The 19,249-nt window shown below is 44.6% G+C and overlaps 4 protein-coding genes across 4 annotated transcripts; 1 reads left to right on the plus strand and 3 right to left on the minus strand.

The window, feature by feature from the left end:
- Positions 1-3,134: 3,134 nt before the first annotated feature.
- On the minus strand, positions 3,135-4,043 carry fndc10 (fibronectin type III domain containing 10; the record flags this gene model as incomplete). Its single annotated transcript, XM_080548062.1, has 1 exon — positions 3,135-4,043. One exon carries the CDS (start codon positions 4,041-4,043, stop codon positions 3,135-3,137), a length of 909 nt encoding a protein of 302 aa, XP_080404188.1.
- A 2,148-nt stretch (positions 4,044-6,191) lies between these two features.
- On the plus strand, positions 6,192-7,474 carry ora4 (olfactory receptor class A related 4; the record flags this gene model as incomplete). The annotated part of the gene is made up of 2 exons (XM_080548063.1): positions 6,192-6,278; positions 6,440-7,474. The coding sequence occupies 2 exons, from the start codon at positions 6,192-6,194 to the stop codon at positions 7,472-7,474; spliced, it is 1,122 nt and encodes a 373-aa protein (XP_080404189.1).
- Positions 7,475-8,316: 842 nt separating this feature from the next.
- LOC308173100 (olfactory receptor class A-like protein 4) lies at positions 8,317-10,343 on the minus strand (the record flags this gene model as incomplete). Its single annotated transcript, XM_080548064.1, has 4 exons — positions 8,317-8,529; positions 8,650-8,904; positions 9,202-9,465; positions 10,062-10,343. 4 exons carry the CDS (start codon positions 10,341-10,343, stop codon positions 8,317-8,319), a joined length of 1,014 nt encoding a protein of 337 aa, XP_080404190.1.
- An 826-nt stretch (positions 10,344-11,169) lies between these two features.
- LOC308173338 (cyclin-L1-like) lies at positions 11,170-16,680 on the minus strand (the record flags this gene model as incomplete). The annotated part of the gene is made up of 10 exons (XM_080548347.1): positions 11,170-11,468; positions 11,628-11,696; positions 13,603-13,693; positions 13,961-14,219; positions 14,942-15,041; positions 15,136-15,200; positions 15,472-15,592; positions 15,724-15,830; positions 15,967-16,041; positions 16,459-16,680. 10 exons carry the CDS (start codon positions 16,678-16,680, stop codon positions 11,297-11,299), a joined length of 1,281 nt encoding a protein of 426 aa, XP_080404473.1. The 3' UTR covers positions 11,170-11,296.
- Between the last annotated feature and the right edge of the window lie 2,569 nt (positions 16,681-19,249).

Consider the following 19,249-nt stretch of genomic DNA (forward strand, 5'->3'; position numbering starts at 1 on the left):
CAAAAGCAAAGGACCTTGTGAAGATGCTGGAGGAAACAGGTACAAAAGTCAGGCTTCTACAAGTTCCGACATCAGCCAGGAAGTTAAAGCTGTGTGGCAAATGGGTCTTCCAAATGGACATTGATCTTAAGCATACTTCCAAAGTTGTGGCAAAATTGCTTAAGGAAATCTAAGTCAAGGTGTTGGAGTGGCCGTCACAAAGCCCTGACCTCAATCTTATAGAAAATGTGTGGGCAGAACTGAAAAAGCGTGTGCGAGAAAGGAGGCCTACAAACCTGACCTACAAAACTACACCAGTTCTGTCAGGAGGAATGGACCACCATCTTATTGTAAGAAGCTTGTGGAAGGCTACCTGAAACGTTTGACCCAAGTTAAACAATTTAAAGGCAGTGCTACCAAATACTAACTAAGTATATGTAAACTTCTGACCCACTGGGAATATAATGAGAGAAATAAAAGTTGAAATAAATCACTCTCTCTTTTATTCTGACATTTCATTCTTAAAATAAAGTAGTGATCCTAACTGACCTAAGACAGGGAATTTTTAGTTTAATGTTGTTAATGTAATGATTAAATGTCAGGAATTGTGAAGAACTGAGTTTAAATGTATCTGTCTACGGTGTATGTAAACTTCCGACTTCAACTGTATATATAATTCATTTTTGTATTATTAAAAATTAAGATATCCTTTAAATATGTAATTTTTGCTACATAAAAGTAAAGTAAAGTAAGTAGCCTTGGGAACCGATGGTTCTGGAGCCTAATGGCCCATAGGGCAGGAGTCTATCTCCTGTTTCTGTAGCGTGAGGCGGCTTGATGTACAAGTACACCCCCCGGACATGACGCTGGTATGTCGCAGGGTCTTACCCCCAATCCAATCCAGCGCACTGGGCGAACTCCCCAAACCTGGAAATGACTGTACTGTAGGTTACACTGTATCTGAAAGGTAGATATAACATCACGTCCATGAAAACAGAGCAAAGATATCCAAGTGAACAAGAGAGAACGAGAGCATCCACTCATTTCATTGCCCTCCAACATAAGATGGCAGAGCGTATGTGCCAATTACATTCAAATCTATTTGCTCTATTCTCTAGCCTGTTGCATTGCATCTACATTTTTATTAAAGATAAACCTTTAATGAATGATTTGTATTTATCTCTTATGTGTATCCTACAAGCAGACTACTTCTGGTTGTAAACGAAAGTCAAATCAAATCATTTTCTGTAGGTGTTTTAGTACCCACCCCTCCCCTCCCACACCACGTAGGTGTTTTAGTACCCACCCCTCCCCTCCCACACCACGGCACACACACACATTCTGTAGGTGTTTTAGTGCCCACCCCTCCCCTCCCACACCACGGCACACACACACACACACACTGTAGGTGTTTTAGTGCCCACCCCTCCCCTCCCACACCACGGCACACACACACATTCTGTAGGTGTTTTAGTACCCACCCCTCCCCTCCCACACCACGGCACACACACACACACACACACACACACACACACACACACACACACACACACACACGTGGCCCAGCCTGTGGTTCTGTAGGTGTTTTAGTGCCCACCCCTCCCCTCCCACACCACGGCACACACACACACACACACACACACACACACACACACCACGGCACACACACACACACACACACACACACACACACACACACACCACGGCACACACACACATTCAGGCATCACATATTCTCGCAGTGTACTTTATTTACTGCACAGGTGTCTATGTCTTTTTGCACAGGTGATGTGTCTAACCTAAACCCATGATCTGGAAAGCTAGACTAAGTGCACATGAGGGCCTCTTAGCATAGAGGTTTGGCACAGTAGACTGCAGATCATTTCTCATCTATGACATACATTTTAGCCTATACAGTATAACAGCCATGAGAACGGAAGGCGTGTAGGAATAATATACAGTAGCTAGTTAACTAATTACATACAGTAGCTAGTTAACTAAGTATATACAGTAGCTAGTTACCTAATCTAAGAAAATAAGAATATAAAGGAAATCTTTCTGTGTAATATATTTAATTGTGTGACAAACTGCTCAGCACAACTTGTCACTTTTCAACAGATTTGTGTTTGATTTGTAAGTACCCACTAGTATCAGAACCACCCACTAGTTCCAGTTCACTCTCTTATACAGTACAAGCCTACTTTAATTATTACCAGCTGACAGGTTGATGAACATGAGAAAAAAAAAACACATCAATGCACATACAAAGACAGGAATTTTAGTGGGTAGGCTTAGTCCATCATTCTTGCAGAAGCTCTGTAGTGTGTGTGACACTTAATTATTATACATTTGTGGTGTTTAGGTGTGATGATGACCTGAATCAGTGACTAGGACTTTATTATGTGTGTGTGGATATCCAATTTGACTTGACCCCTATTTTACCCGGCAAGTTGAGAGAGAGAGAGAGAGAGAGAGAGAGAGAGAGAGAGAGAGAGAGAGAGAGAGAGAGAGAGAGAGAGAGAGAGAGAGAGAGAGACACTGTGTGTGTGTGTGTGTGTGTGTGTGTGTGTGTGTGTGTATATAACATACAGTACAGGCCAAAAGTTTGGACACACCTTCTCATTCAATGCGTTTCCTTTATTTTCATGACTATTTGGTACATTGTAGATTCTCACTGAAGGCATCAAAACTATGAATGAACACATAGGAATTATGTATTTAACAATAAAGTGTGAAATAACTCTAAATATGTCTTATATTTTAGATTCCTCAAAGTAGCCACCCTTTGCTTTTTTGTTGTTAATCAAATATATAATAATAATATTAAATATAATATGTGTTAATAATAATATGTTATTATATATTTAATATTATTATTATACATTTTATTAACAACAAAAAATATATATTTTATTAACAACAAAAAAGCAAAGGGTGGCTACTTTGAGGAATCAAAAATATAAGACATATTTATTTCACACTTTTTTGTTAAGTACATCATTCCACATGTGTTCATTCATAGTTTTGATGCCTTCAGTGAGAATCTACAATGTAAATAGTCATGAAAATAAAGGAAACACATTGAATGAGAAGGTGTGTCCAAACTTTTGGCCTGTACTGTATATAATAGTGGCCCATGTGTCACATCATTAGTTTTAGTGTCGAGAGTGTGTGTGGTATGTGTGTGAGTGTTGGGTTGTGGGACTCATGATGTTCTCAGTGATGTATGCCACCAACAGGCAGATGATGACCAGCATCACGCAGATGGCTCCTCCCACCGTTGTCATGGCAATCACAATGTCCTGCATCCCCAGGGGTGAGACAATGAACTCCACACAGTCACCCAGATCGTCCCTCTGGGTGGATCCTGAGTAGGCCTGTGGAGGGGGTACCTGGGGCGAGGTCAGGAGATGCAGGCAGATTCGGTAGGGAACATTCTCATGCAGCTCACTCAGCAGGAAGTCTCTGCAGCCAGAGCCAAGATGGATACCAGTGCACTCAAACTGGGTGTAGCTCCCGTTCCACCAGCAGCGTAGCTCAAACCCACCTCTCCGGACCTGCCCTCCACTGGACACCTTTGATGGGGCAGTCAACAACTTGTTCTCTTCCCCGGACCCCGTCCTAGGGGCCCTTTTCTGTCCCTCCACTCGTGTTTCCCTAGTTCCTGTCCCTTGTTTGACTAGTTCAAGTCCAGCCGTGTTCCCTTTGGTTTTCTCTTGAGCCTCTCCCCTAAAACTGTCCTGTGCCCACTGTAGCAGCACACTGCCGTTGGTCAGAATGTTTGCCACCAGGGACCCTCCTGTGGACCTCACAGTCCGGCAGTCTCCATGACACCTGAACCCCACCTGAGTGTGTCGAAAACACAGCTGTCCTCCAATGCCCCCCTCCATCACACGGTAGGCACACATTGGTGCCCCTCCTTCCTCCATATTCCACCCTGCTCTGCCTCGCACATGGCCTGGTCTTCCAGTTATCACAGTGGTGGTGGTGTTGTCTTCGCTGGTGATGATTGAGGATGTGTCATTCACATGCCTCAAGTCTTCTTGCAGCTTTGGTGTGGTCATGTTTTCATTCATGTGAATGCCAATGGTTTCATTCTTGTTAAAATAGCTGTAACTGTGCTTATGGTTTGGGGACACACCCATTTTCCTCTCGTTCCCAACGTCTGATGAGGATGCTGATGCTGAGGATGATTGTGCATCGCGGCCGCTCCGGGTCCGGTTGGAGACCCAGACTGTTTCGCAGCATCGACAGAGCAGTACTGCCAAGAAGGCGAACAGAGTCAGCCGTAGTTGCCTTGTCATTTCTTCCCTTTTTATCGGTTCACTCCGTATGCTAAGTGATCAGATATAATGGACAGCGTATCTAGAATCTGTCGAGATCCGAGGCGAATAACAGCTGGTACAGGGGTGGGTGGCTGTCATAATAGAAAAGTAGCCTACTTCAAGGAGCGGGCTGCCATCCCTTTTCAACTTCATTCGGTTTCCAGAGCGAGGATAATCTGCGATAAAACAGGACAAAAAGACCAAAACCATGAATCATCCCGGTAGAACATTACGCACAATGGCCTACGCACAGAATAGGAAGAAGCAAGTCTGTTACACATTTAACCATTCTGCACTAAGCTAACCGACGAGCCTATATCAAATAGGCTATATCACTTCAATCACTGTTTATCATTCAAGGGATAAATAATATAAGCGCCTTTTTGGCACATGAACTTACACGTTTGCGGGTTTTCGTTCGAGAGCGATGGAGGGACTTACGCTGTTATCTTTTCAATCGCGTTTGTATCTTGTCCTCTAAAGCTGGTCGTGAGCGTGAAAGTGTGTTTTTGCCAGCGTGTGTTTGTGTGTGTCAGAATGTTTGTAGTAATTGAGTCCCCCTTCTCCCTCCATGTCCTCACTGGTCCATTCCAATCTGCTGTCACACGATGTCGGTGTCATATCTTCCCTTCCATCCATGCCTCCATCCGACCTTCATCGTTACGCTTTCTCTGCTTCATCCCACTTGATTTCTGTGTGGGCTGCTCGGAGCGTCAACGCTGCCTACATCGCAGAGCTTTGGCTTCAGCATTTTTTAGACATATTCTGGGAATTCGTTTTATTATTTATGAACTAAACCCCCCTATTATTTTCAATGGCCTAACAATTGTCTCAGCAGTTATTTTTCTTTTAGGCCTAGTCGTTCATAACAATATGTAATGCGTCATTACGCTCATGTTAGTGATGTAGCCTAACGTTGGGGACCCCTACAGTAGAATCTTGTAGAAAAGTCCGTTAATGACATCGAGTTAGAAGACAGTGACCTCACGTGGCAATGTGTAATAGTCGCCCCCCCCCCCCCCCTCTCATGTCTATCAGCATAGACGTCATTAAACATTGTGAAATGAATGTCTCCATTGTGATCGGTTTGACTCAGCAGTTCTCCTTTGAAGTTATCAGAGGCAATGATTATGTACTTTCACAAAAGTAAGTAATAGGCAAGCCAGCAAACAAACTGTGCCAAGGGAGAGGATTGTCCTTGCGTAGTTAATTCGAGAGTGCAGTATCAGTGGGTTGATTTTAATAAGACCCTTGGGAAACCCTCTGAGTTGATGCTATTCTCATACTGTATGTCTAATGAGAGCCAGCACTGAGGGGTGACAGTCATTGGACTGAAAGCAAACAAGTAAAACATAAGCAAAAACACCTAGGCCTACAGCACACACACACTACACACGCACACGCACACACACACACACACACACACACACACACACACACATGCACACACACGCACACGCGCACACACACAAGATTCTGGACTCCATCTGACATGAACAGAATAAATGGATGCTCTCATCAATGTCTGGCCCAATGTAATTGGTTTAATTAGAGTTAACAAGATTGTGATTGCCGCTGATCACTGTGCGAAAAATCTGCATACCAGATCAGGACCGGATATCTATCTAGGGAACAAATTGTTGGGGTAAATTGACCCTGAACAGGGTCAGCCCCAGTGAGGGTGTTGAGTTTGTTGTGGGATTGGTTTGTTTGTGTGTGCCTGTGAGTGTCTATAAAAACTGCCCACAATCAACAGGACTGAAGCAGAGGTACAATGGAAACCCTATAGTGTAGTGGTAGAGAATGAAGACTTCATCTCGCTCGCACATATGCACACCTATGGAATGATTAACAAAGAAATGGTGGCGCCATGCTGAGGAAGGTGCAATGTCGGAGGTCCTCACTGTAGATGCTATTCTGTTTGGGCTTCTGGTCTTCTCTGGCATTCTGGGAAACATACTGGTCATCCATGTGGTAAGGGGTGAAACATCAAGACACCAGTTTTTCAAGTGATTTAGTCACAACATCATCATGGAATGTTCCAGCTAGAGATGATTTCAACAGTGTGTTGTGATAAAGCTAATGTTACAAGTGTATGCCCCCCTCCCCCCCTTTTCTCTCTACTTCACCCTCAGGTGTTCCAGTCGGCCATTGAGAGTCCGTCTCGTCGGCTCCCTCCCTCTGACACCATCCTGGTGAACCTTTCGTTGGCCAATCTCCTGATCTCTCTTTTTCGTACCGTGCCCATCTTCGTGTCTGACCTGGGCCTGGACGTGTCCCTGGCCCCCGGCTGGTGCCGTCTCTTCATGCTGCTGTGGGTGTGGTGGCGGGCTGTAGGCTGCTGGGTGACTCTGGCCCTCAGTGCCTTCCACTGTGCGACCCTGAGGCGACAGCATGTAGCCATGGGCCCCCTGGCTCAACAGCGGGAGCGGAGGCGTGTGTGGATAGCCCTGGGGCTGGTCTGGGGAGCCAACCTAGCCTTCTCCCTGCCGGCGCTGGTGTACACCACCCACGTCCACGGCAACGCCACAGTAGAGCTGATGGTGATTAGCTGCACCACCAGGCCCTTGCTAGGCTGTGTCTGGGAGTTCCCTTCAGCAGAGCAGGGCTCTGCCTTCGCCTCCACCTCACTGGCTCTCAACGAGGTGTTGCCTCTGGTGATTATGGTGGGGACCAACCTGGCCACGCTACACGCCCTGGCCAAGCACATCCGGGCAGTCACTTCCGGAGGGGAGGCAGGGGGAGGGAACCTGGGGGAGCTGGACAAGCATGTGGCCAGTGAGAGGAAGGCTGGCCATGTGATCATGTCATTGGTGACTCTGTTTGTGGTGTGCTGGGCGCTACAGGTTGCCGCGGTGACGTACTATAACCATGACGGAGGACACCATGCGGAGGGACTGCTGACAGTGTCCCACTTCTCAGCCTCGCTATTTGTGGGGTTTAGCCCCATGGTGGTCGCCCTGGGACACAGCAAGCTGAGGAGGAGGATCCATGGAATGATTCTTGGTTGTGGTGATAGGGTCAAATGTCAACAGGAGGACCCAGAGGAGGAGAAGGAGAGGAAAGCCTCAGAAACCAGAGGGAAGAAGCTAAAACAATCAGTTTTTACTGTTCAAAAGGAGACAGAAGTTATCAAAGTAGAAGAGAGAATTAAACAGAATATCAAATGACGAGAAAATGTGTGAATGCTTAGCTTTGTATAGAATCATTAAACAAACAAACACTTTTTTCACAAGCATACTTCAACTCAGTGTTTGAATCTTCATGTTTGAATAGGTTATAATAAACCAGAGCTTTTTAAGCACTGGAATGTTTAAATAGCTTCTTCATGTGAACATTTGACCTTATGGTGATGATAAGCTCAAACATGCAAGTGAACACTCTCCTGCAACAGAACATCCTGTACAGTGATCTTCCTTTAAATGATACCGTAATGTATTAAAGCCTTAGGAACAAACAATAATGGAAAACTGGGCTGTCATGCTTAAGGCATTTAATTTGACTGGTTTCAAAAACAAACAAGTCAGAACATGAAATGAAATCTACAGCTAGGAGTGCCCTCCATACAGTACATCAAACACATTCTCTTACTCACAACATGGCAGCTTTCCCAGATGGAAATGCCTTGCTGACATGTTCTTAACTAAGTACAATCATCATACAATTCATTAATTTACAATTCAACAGCACTGCACCTTCCATCTCACTTGATTACAATGTAAAACAATATATATTTGGGGTTTTGATGAGTATGATGAGTTACTATGATGGTAAGACAGTTGAAATAAAGTCATGAGGCATTTACTATATGTTGTATATTTCAAATAAAACATTTTCATTTAAAAGTATATACCAATCCCAGATAAAAACAGCCCTAGGAGGAATAGGATGAAAATGGTTGCCCATGTTAATCTACTGCATTTCAATAGTGTGAGGGATAGACACATATGACTGTAATGTTGAGTGGGAACACAGACTTTGTGTCATTTCTTATGGGGATGCAGCAGATCTGTCAGTGGGTGAGTACAGACTTTATGGCTGAACGTAGCCGCCGGTGACCCACTGTCAGCACAATTGGCGACATGGCGATAAAGATGATGTTGGCGAAGCGAGCTATAACAAGGAGGAAGTCAGCGGAGGAGCCGCGGTTGTAGTTGAAGTAATTGACAGAGATGATGCTAGTTCCCCAGGAGGCAATGAAGAGCATAATGAGGGCGAGAATCACCTGGAGCGAGGGCGAGAGATAAGATGGATGACGGTATGGAAACATTATAATAAATAATGATATATTATAATATAGAATAAAAGATGATATTTTTCAACCCCCTCCTCCTCTCTCCCTCACCTTGGCAGCTCGCCTCTCTGCGGGTACCCTTTTAATGACAGGCGCGTCCTTGGACTCGACATTGGAATTGCGTGCCCTGCCATGGGAATAGAGCGTGTAGAGGGAGCCCATGTTGGTAAAGGCCATTAGGAGGATGGGCACGGTCTCGTGAATCACCATAGAGGTGGTGGCGTAAGCAAGGCCGCTGTAGCCGGAGGGGAAGTTCCACACACAGCCCAGTAGGGGGCGCGTGGTGCTGCTGACCAGCATCAGGGTCTACAGCCGGAAGGAGCGGAGGCGAGGAAAGGGGGGAGAGAGGAGGGAAGGACAGGTGAGAAGAGGAAAGGGGAGAGAGAGGAGGGAAGGACAGGTGAGAAGAGGAAAGGGGGGGAGAGAGGAGGGAAGGACAGGTGAGAAGAGGAAAGGAGAGGAGATTGGAGAGGATTTGAGGTCAAATGTGTCAAATGTTACAAAAACATAGAAACAAATACAAAGAGGGATAGATGTCACACCGCTTTTCCCCTCTTGCTACTTCCTACTTCTGTGCTATTGTTGTTTGATTAGGTTTCCTACCTCTGTCATGTTCCTGTCCCCGTTGGTGGAGTAGATGTGTGCAGGAATAGCGTAGAGCAAGTTGAGGAACCAGATGAGCCCCAAGCTCATCAACAAGGACTTGGGGGGACCACGGGGTCCATGATAGTTCCCAGTGGGAGGAGCCACACGCCTCAACGTATGGAAGTGGAACGCGCTGAGGAAGAGCGTCGACCACACATTCACGGAACGAAGCCACACCCACACCCCCATCAGGAGGCGACACCAATCCCCGGAGGAGTACAGCTAGAGAGAGACATGAGTCCTACCTATCAATCTGAATCTAATCAGCATATTGAATTCCACAGAAAGGAAATGGGTGATAATAGTTACCAAATAGAGGGAACATGGTAGGAAACTGGACACAATGATAGTCCTAGATTCCATACAGTACATGAAACACAGATTTCTAGTCACAGACCCCTATGCCACCCACCTTCACACTTTTTTCTTCAAGTTATTTTTTCTGAGTGGGGTAGTCCCACTCATATTTTTCATTTTATTGACAGATACAGTAGAGATTTAGACAGGAAGGACGGGTGAGAGAGAGGAGGGATGACATGCAGGATATGTCCCCGGCCGGAATCGAACCGGGGACCCTGCGGTAACATGGTCAACGCTTAACCCGCTACGCCACCTACGCGCCCCCATTCCTTATACACCTGTCCCATTTCTCTGTCAGTTCCAATTATTCTAACCCCTTTACCGGTAACACAAATCACACAGTCCAGTCTCCAAACGACCTGGCTGCCTTCCTTCTACTCATATCTCCAGGAACTACTCCATCCGAGACCTCTGCCTCTTTTTAATTGCCCTCTTCCCCCTTCCCCCCAATACTGTACCTCCAGTCCTAGGTCTGAGATGACTAGCAAGGCATTCCTCATCACAGACACCAGCAGGTTGGACAGCGCCATGTTCATCAGAATGATGTCCGAGTTACGCCCTCCGCTGGGATCTTTGAGCACGCTCTCGCCGATCACGCAGACCACCGTGGCGTTGCCCACGATGCCCATCAGTACCAGGATGATGTAAAAGGTAATTTGGGTGGGATACACGTTTATACGGAGCCCCATCCCTACCGGTTCCGACACTACATCTACTACATGGTCGACCTCCATCTCCATCGTGCCAGTGAGTTAGAGATAACCTGAGACAATACCGCTTTAATATCTATGTATCATAACACTGAGTCCTGTTTGAACCGTGTGTTTCCAGTAGTTGTACTCCCAGTAACGATGTGAGCCATTCAATCAGCATCCTTTGGAAGAGCCATCAGCTGTTATTCCAAATGTGATTATCTCTTGGTCGGACACACACACACACTCATAAGTACATATAAGCCAAAAAGTACTTTGTATGTGTGCTCCCTAACCTTTATAGATATTGCCACTGGTTTCGACACTCCCCCTCACTTGTAGTTAACAAAGACCCAGCCTCCTGCAGATTTAGCCTATATAAAATCACCATGGACACCAGACAATGTTATTCCTGCCATATCCACCCACCTAAAATGACAGCAAATCGACCTTTCTCTGGTAGTGTAACCTCTACGAGGTCACAGGTAGTGTATACCCAAGGGTGTGGGAGTTTCACCCAGAGCATCTCAGGACTTAACCTTGGGGAGCGGAGTATGCACACTAATGGAACACAAGAGATTAATTATCTAGCCTAATTGAAATGTGCTTCCTTAGCAGTTAATTCATTCCTAACCCATCCTACCTTCCACAGGGAGGAGAGATGCGTGTGTTTGTTTATAGGTGGGTGTCGAGGCTGAAGGTGATAATGGCTTACCGAAAATGTCCTCCATGACACTCACAAGCATGCTTAACAGCTCATACAGGACTTGAGGGTATCACAAACCTTTAAAATAACACAAGATGAGAGATCATCTAAAAAGCACTTTTAATTCAAAAATATCATTCGGTCAAAACGTTTCCTACTATTGACCTTAGAGCATAGTTTCCCAAATCAGAATGAAATACAAACAATGTACAAAAGTGAAAACTGTGAAAAGGCTAGGAAAAGGGCTTGTATTTGGTCCATGATGAGATTCCCCGTAACTCTTGTCTTATATGTGTTATCTTCTACGTGAGGAGGAGTATCCATCTTTCCTTCCTCTTCCCCGCTCTCTCTCACGTTCTCTCTTACGCTCCCTTTCCCTCTCTCTTTCTCTATCCCTGTGACCCAGTTGTTTTTTTCGGTGGATGGGAGAGATGGAACGAGATTGAGAAGTGACGCTGCGACTGCGTCTGAAATGGAGAGAGAGAGAGAGAGAGAGAGAGAGAGAGAGAGAGAGAGAGAGAGAGAGAGAGAGAGAGAGAGAGAGAGAGAGAGAGGTCAGTCTTAGCGAAGACTACAATGCTGTCTGTTTAAGGAATTCACAGACGGGCTGGGTGTCTCTACTCTACCTGCGTCTCGGAGGAGGGCTGATGGAATGCGTCTCCCTCCTTTCATCACTGCGACTGACTTTGGTCTTCCTGAAAGAGACAAAAAGCAGGAGAGGAGGACAATCAAACAGAGCGACAGGTGCAATACTGAGTCCCTTTACTGACTCGACAATAGTTCGACAACCTTAATCTGAGAAGTGCTCCATTTCAATGATTCATGTTGAGGGCCTGAAGGCAAACAAACACGAAAACTGATCAAACCCTAAAGAAAGGACATACCCATCCCCGTTAGTGAGTTAGGACATACCCATCCCCGTTAGTGAGTTAGGACATACCCATCCCTGTTAGTGAGTTAGGACATACCCATCCCCGTTAGTGAGTTAGGACATACCCATCCCTGTTAGTGAGTTAGGACATACCCATCCCCGTTAGTGAGTTAGGACATACCCATCCCCGTTAGTGAGTTAGGACATACCCATACCCATCCCTGTTAGTGAGTTAGGACATACCCATCCCCGTTAGTGAGTTAGGACATACCCATCCCCGTTAGTGAGTTAGGACATACCCATCCCTGTTAGTGAGTTAGGACATACCCATCCCCGTTAGTGAGTTAGGACATACCCATCCCCGTTAGTGAGTTAGGACATACCCATCCCTGTTAGTGAGTTAGGACATACCCATCCCCGTTAGTGAGTTAGGACATACCCATCCCCGTTAGTGAGTAAAGAAAGGACATACCCATCCCTGTTAGTGAGTAAAGAAAGGACATACCCATCCCCGTTAGTGAGTTAGGACATACCCATCCCTGTTAGTGAGTTAGGACATACCCATCCCCGTTAGTGAGTTAGGACATACCCATCCCTGTTAGTGAGTTAGGACATACCCATCCCCGTTAGTGAGTTAGGACATACCCATCCCCGTTAGTGAGTTAGGACATACCCATCCCCGTTAGTGAGTAAAGAAAGGACATGCCCATCCCCGTTAGTGAGTTAGGACATACCCATCCCCGTTAGTGAGTTAGGACATACCCATCCCCGTTAGTGAGTTAGGACATACCCATCCCTGTTAGTGAGTTAGGACATACCCATCCCCGTTAGTGAGTTAGGACATACCCATCCCTGTTAGTGAGTTAGGACATACCCATCCCCGTTAGTGAGTTAGGACATACCCATCCCTGTTAGTGAGTTAGGACATACCCATCCCCGTTAGTGAGTAAAGAAAGGACATACCCATCCCCGTTAGTGAGTAAAGAAAGGACATACCCATCCCTGTTAGTGAGTAAAGAAAGGACATACCCATCCCCGTTAGTGAGTTAGGACATACCCATCCCTGTTAGTGAGTTAGGACATACCCATCCCCGTTAGTGAGTTAGGACATACCCATCCCTGTTAGTGAGTTAGGACATACCCATCCCCGTTAGTGAGTTAGGACATACCCATCCCCGTTAGTGAGTTAGGACATACCCATCCCCGTTAGTGAGTAAAGAAAGGACATGCCCATCCCCGTTAGTGAGTTAGGACATACCCATCCCCGTTAGTGAGTTAGGACATACCCATCCCCGTTAGTGAGTTAGGACATACCCATCCCTGTTAGTGAGTTAGGACATACCCATCCCCGTTAGTGAGTTAGGACATACCCATCCCTGTTAGTGAGTTAGGACATACCCATCCCCGTTAGTGAGTTAGGACATACCCATCCCTGTTAGTGAGTTAGGACATACCCATCCCCGTTAGTGAGTAAAGAAAGGACATACCCATCCCCGTTAGTGAGTAAAGAAAGGACATACCCATCCCTGTTAGTGAGTAAAGAAAGGACATACCCATCCCCGTTAGTGAGTTAGGACATACCCATCCCCGTTAGTGAGTAAAGAAAGGACATACCCAAAGAAAGGACATACCCATCCCTGTTAGTGAGTAAAGAAAGGACATACCCATCCCCGTTAGTGAGTAAAGAAAGGACATACCCATCCCTGTTAGTGAGTAAAGAAAGGACATACCCATCCCCGTTAGTGAGTTTTCGGCACACGTTTTTCAGGGCAACTTGAGAAAGAGGTGACTCTCGATTGGGCGGTGCTACAGCTGGTGATGCTAGCGAGAGAGAGAGAAACAAAAGTAGGACTTTAGGGGGCTTTGTAGAAAGAGATGCTCCAAAACTCAAAGGATGCTACAAAGGCTGCAAGAGGATATGATAACAATAGAGAGCTGTAAAAACCAGGATGCAAAATCAAGAGCAGGGAAAGATTTATTTTGTTGTTGGTGGAATAGAAAATGTATCTAATCAATTAAATACAGTAGTGTGTGACACAAGACATACTAACTACAAGGGGAGTGGGGGGGGTCAGAAACCTGTCTAACCTGCTTTGGAGGCAGGCGAGAAGCTGGAGGGTGCATCTAGGGTCGGGGTTCCTACGGCCAGAAGTGACCCCCCCTTCAGCTTGGCTTTAGCAGCGAGAGCGTCCAGCGCCACACGACACTCATCCACCTGCCGCAGGAGACTGGAGAGAGAGACGGGCGGCAGGGAGTACAGCCTCAGGATCCGCCGGCCGATCTCCCTAAGCTCCTCCTCTGACGACCCGAACAGCAGGAACCACGGGGGCTGCTCCGGGAGAGGGATCTGCAGGGGAGGAAGGAGGAAGTGTCACTCTAACATTATAACAGTGTTATAATGCTCCATAGTCTCCATAACAGTGTTTTAATGCTATGGTCTGGTATAGTCTGGTCTAGTCTAGTCTAGTCTAGTCTAGTCTGGTCTGGTCTGGTCTGGTCTGGTCTGGTCTAGTCTGGTCTGGTCTGGTCTAGTCTGGTCTAGTCTGGTCTAGTCTGGTCTGGTCTGGTCTGGTCTGGTCTAGTCTGGTCTAGTCTGGTCTAGTCTGGTCTGGTCTGGTCTAGTCTAGTGTATGTGCAATGGAAACTGAGTGGACTACTGTACATCAGACCTGAGTGAAATACTTTTTTAGTAGTATTGAAGTATTTGTTTGAGGCGCGCTTAGGAGATTTGGGACTACTCCATAGATTTCATTGTGCGGAGCAAACTACAAGACTACAAGAGCAGCTCAGGAGCAAACTACAAGACTACAAGAGCAGCTCAAGTATGTTTTTACATTTACATACGACCCAGGAGCGATGCCTGAGCATATTATCATTTTTGTGTAGTAAAATCAGTATCACATGACCTCATTATGTCTGTTGGCTGTATGTTAGTAAATCTGTATCACATGCATGACCTCATTATGTCTGTTGGCTGTATGTTAGAGTGTGTTCTTCGGTTAATGTTTTTGAATGACTGGTGCCAGTATACACACTGTTCATCTGTGTGACGAGCAGAGGAATATGTACCTGTAGTGATCTAGAAGACAGGTAGATACATGCGCAGGCCACTGTCTCAGCACTGAACCTCAGAAATACATCCGTCCTCAGACTATCATTCATGTAGTTCCTGATAGACAAGAGATGATGGAGAAAAAGTCAATACATACAAAGTTTCCTTTGTGTACAGCTACAGAGATTGAGCATGGCAAGGAAATACCCACCAAGCAGTCTGAACCAGCTTGGCATCCTTCTCACACTCAAGCACCTGAAGGTACATCACGATGATCTGTAACAAAGAACAGAAACCACTACAGTTAGTGCTGACAATTAGACAAATTCAAGCTGAACAGCATTACACATAAAACAAGGCCTACAGTTGTAACAATCAAAACCTCACATGACAAACACGCCGTTTCAAACAAACTTGCTGAATCAGTCAATGCTTGCAGAGACTGGGTTGATCAGTTGGCCATTTGATTCAACGTGTGAGGGGTGATTATGTTGACTTGTGCCAGTGAGTGTATGAAAGCCGGGGTAGTTGTGTGGCTTGCGCTTGCCTTGTGGGGGTGTTTGACGTGCACACAGAAGCCCAGCTCCTTTAGCACTCGCCTCTCGGCTTTGATCACCTGAGCCTTCTTACTGATATAGCTGGCATCCAGAGGCATGGCGACCTGGGCCCTGAGGGAGACCAGAGACACAGAGGGTTAGAGGTTCACATGAGGCAGACCAGAGACACAGAGGGTTAGAGGTTCACATGAGGCAGACAAGAGGTAAGATGGTTGGGCTTGTTAAAAGACGGGAGAACCTACTTTCCCCTGCTGTGCTTGAGATGGTAGAACACATTTAGCACATCTCGTACCCTCCGTGGTTCCTCCTCGATCTTTGAGGCCAGGTGCACGCATGCCATGGCAACCATCTGGAAGGGACATCGGGCATATGTCACAACATAATAATTAACACCAATATTATTAAGGGCTGTATTTGAGTGTATTTAAGAGGACTTCTTAAGAACGTTGCCAGTGGCACGGTGAAAGGTCGAGCAGGACTTTTACCTCTGCACAGTGTCGGACAAATGACTTGCAATAGTAGAATCTCTGGAAGAGGATCTGACCCGTGGCCATGGCTACCTGGAGGAGGGAGAGTAATCCCATCATGATTAAACCACCGTGGAATCGGCATGATAAAGTAATCCTTGTCTCATTGGTAAACAACTCCTGCCATAGACCTGCAAGGCCATGGTTATGTAATACAGATGTCTCTGAACCTTTGGATACTAACTGTATGTGGTTACAAAAATGGTTAAAGAAATCCCCATGGTTACTGGCCACTGATGTTGAATGAATGATGATGATCATAACCACGAGCAGTTCTGTTCTATTCTAGTCATTCATGTTTGATCCGCCACAGAGCCACTCAGCTGCTCTCAGATCAACCAACTAGCTAAACATATATGACATTTGACTGTCTCTTATAAGATATGAATGTATTCTATATGATGCCCTCCATGTCTCCCCACATGGTTCTCTCCCAGTAGCACCAGGTACCTGCGGCAGCTTCAGTAGGATCCCCGCGGCCTGGATGGTCTCACAGCCCCGCATCCGCAGCTGCTCCTCCGTGTCCGCGGAGAGGCCATGTTCACCGGACGGACTTCTCTTCAGTCTCTCCGGTGACAGAAGGCAGTTATCTAACGTTAGGGACACCCCAGAGTAGATTCTATCTCCTATAAGAATTCCCTCCTCGGGAATTCTTAAGTCTTCAGCAGCCATCGCATTATCAACAATTGGTTGCATTATCAGGCAAGACCGAGGCCTCAGTACAGGCCAGCCCAGGACGCCATTGCTATATCTACGATTGGCTGAACAGTACATTAAGCCCGCCTTATACTGATTGTGATTGGATAATGTGGTCTTTAAAACCAATGAAAGAAATACTCTTCGAATCCAGTTGTGTTTGATTTAGTTAACTGCATGCCCCGGTGGCACACAGCGTCTAGTCATTTGCGCTCATATTTAATTGTGTAAAGTAAAATGTACATTTATGCAGAGGAGCAAATAAAGCCCCACACTTTGCAATAATTACATTCGAATAGAAAATGCTATGCTGATAATTATCACGGAGGATGACATTGTTTGGAAGTATTGTATTTTCCATTTAAAAAGAAAATCTGATTATAACGTCAATTGATCGATATGCTTTACAGCATATACATGTTAAATAAATAAATAATGTTCAGCTACCACATTTGCTTGAATTAAAGTAATTAACTGAAGATATATTTTTTACACAATTTTGATTTACGACTCTAGTACCCAAACCAACTGTTTATTACTGTCGCACAAATACACATGATATATGGTATAATATTAGTTTACACCAACATACATTATATGTTAATTTTTTATTTTATTTTATTTAACCTTTATTTTAGCAGGAAGCCCCATTGAGACCAAGGACTATTTTACAAGGCAGACCTGCATACACACAGTTTTCAATAATACATAATACACATACAAAATTACAACATAATAAAACACAAATAAAAATAAAAATAAAATATAATAATATCTGCAAGCGGCAATTATGGGCGCAAGGGTTAACCTCAAATTCGGTACACATTTCTGTTATGGCACTGTCTCAAAGCACACTAGATGGAGACATATCCTTTATATTGTGAATGCAATGTTCTGCCAGTGAATTTGTAGATTTAGAGATTCATGGTTATATAACTAAATAAGATTCTAGTAATAATTTAACCATATAATCAAGAATGTGTAAATCTATGACAGGACAAGGAACACCTTGGGAAATGTCTTTTATGGAGAAGCTTATTCTGATGTTATTTCTGTAGGACATAAAAAGTGACTGCAGTTTTAAACCCTATCTTATTCAGGAGTGGCAGGCATGCTTTTTGTCCCATCAACCTCACATTTGGCACACATCTATGTTATAGCACTGTCTCAAAGCACACTCACTTTGAGGTTGATTAGACTATGATTAACAATGACTGACATAGCTCTATTTGCATATGTAATCATTTATGGTATATATTAATTTGCATGTAGCTGTGCATTTTTAGTACAAGCATACTATGTAACAATGTTCATGTCAATCAGCCTTGCGGTTCATGAGAAGATTTTTAACAAAAAAAAATTTATTATAATTTTTTAAATGGCTGAAAATGCAGAATATTGAGTGGCATGTAGCAGCCATGTTTTTCATCCGATCTTGTTGGACTTTGTTCCACATCTATGTCATACTTGCCTACTGTCTTGAGGCTCACCATGTTTCACATTAATTTGCATACATTTACAAACATTACCTAATTAGCATATTTCACCATTGATTATGGTGCTGATTAATTAACATGTAGCAGTTTTCGTTCTCAAACTTGTTAGGGACCGGTATATACTTCTTATTTACCAAGTTTCATGTCGAACAGACTTACGGTATATTTGAAGATTTTTTTGTGTTTTTCACAAAATTCAAAATAGCAGCTTTTCAGTCCAAATATTGAGGAGGCGGATCTGCCATTAGCGATGTCTAGGACAAAGTTGAAAAATATCAACGTGTTGCTATAGCGCCCCCTTCTGGATTTTTTTCGTCAAAATTGTTGTGATATGAACCAGTGGAGTTTTGGACTGATGGGTGTTTCGTCGACAGGGGTAGCAGAGTTTTTGATTGACGGGTGGTAGTTTGCGCTACATCAACGGCAAAAGTGTGGCCCCCTCTAGCAATTAATTTTAAATAATTTTAGCGATTGTACAGCTAAATACAAATAATTGTCTAGCGATTGTGGCCCTAAACAACCACATAGACTGTTTATGCCAGCGCCTGGCCCTGCAAAGGTTAAGAGTAGTGGCTGCTGCATTTGGTAGATGACATCACCATAATCAAGCACTAGCATGTAGGTTGCACAATCTGCTGTCTGCTGTTCAGCGAAAGGCAATATATATTCCTATATAAGCTTTTAAACAAGCTCTTATATATATCTGAACGTCAAATCTTTGTCAAACCAAATGCCCAGGTATTTATAAGCAGGGGCATGCTCAATGGGGGCACCATATGATAATAAAAGGGACATTAGTCCTATTTGTGTGATATTGTCAGTGATCTACATATGAAACCTATACTACCAGAGCAATCCAACAATGTTATGGGCAGCGCTAAATTGATAGACATAGTATATGGACCTACAGTAAATACAAATAATATATTATAATGATTATATTATGACATTAAACATTCAAATTAAACATTAAACATTCAAATATTCGAATATCAACAATTCAAAAAACAACAACAAAAAACCTTAACTTTTGATTGGGTGGGCAAGAC

This window comes from Nansenia antarctica, assembly GCF_963989245.1.
Source record: "Nansenia antarctica genome assembly, chromosome: 18".
Classification (NCBI taxonomy): domain Eukaryota; kingdom Metazoa; phylum Chordata; class Actinopteri; order Argentiniformes; family Microstomatidae; genus Nansenia; species Nansenia antarctica.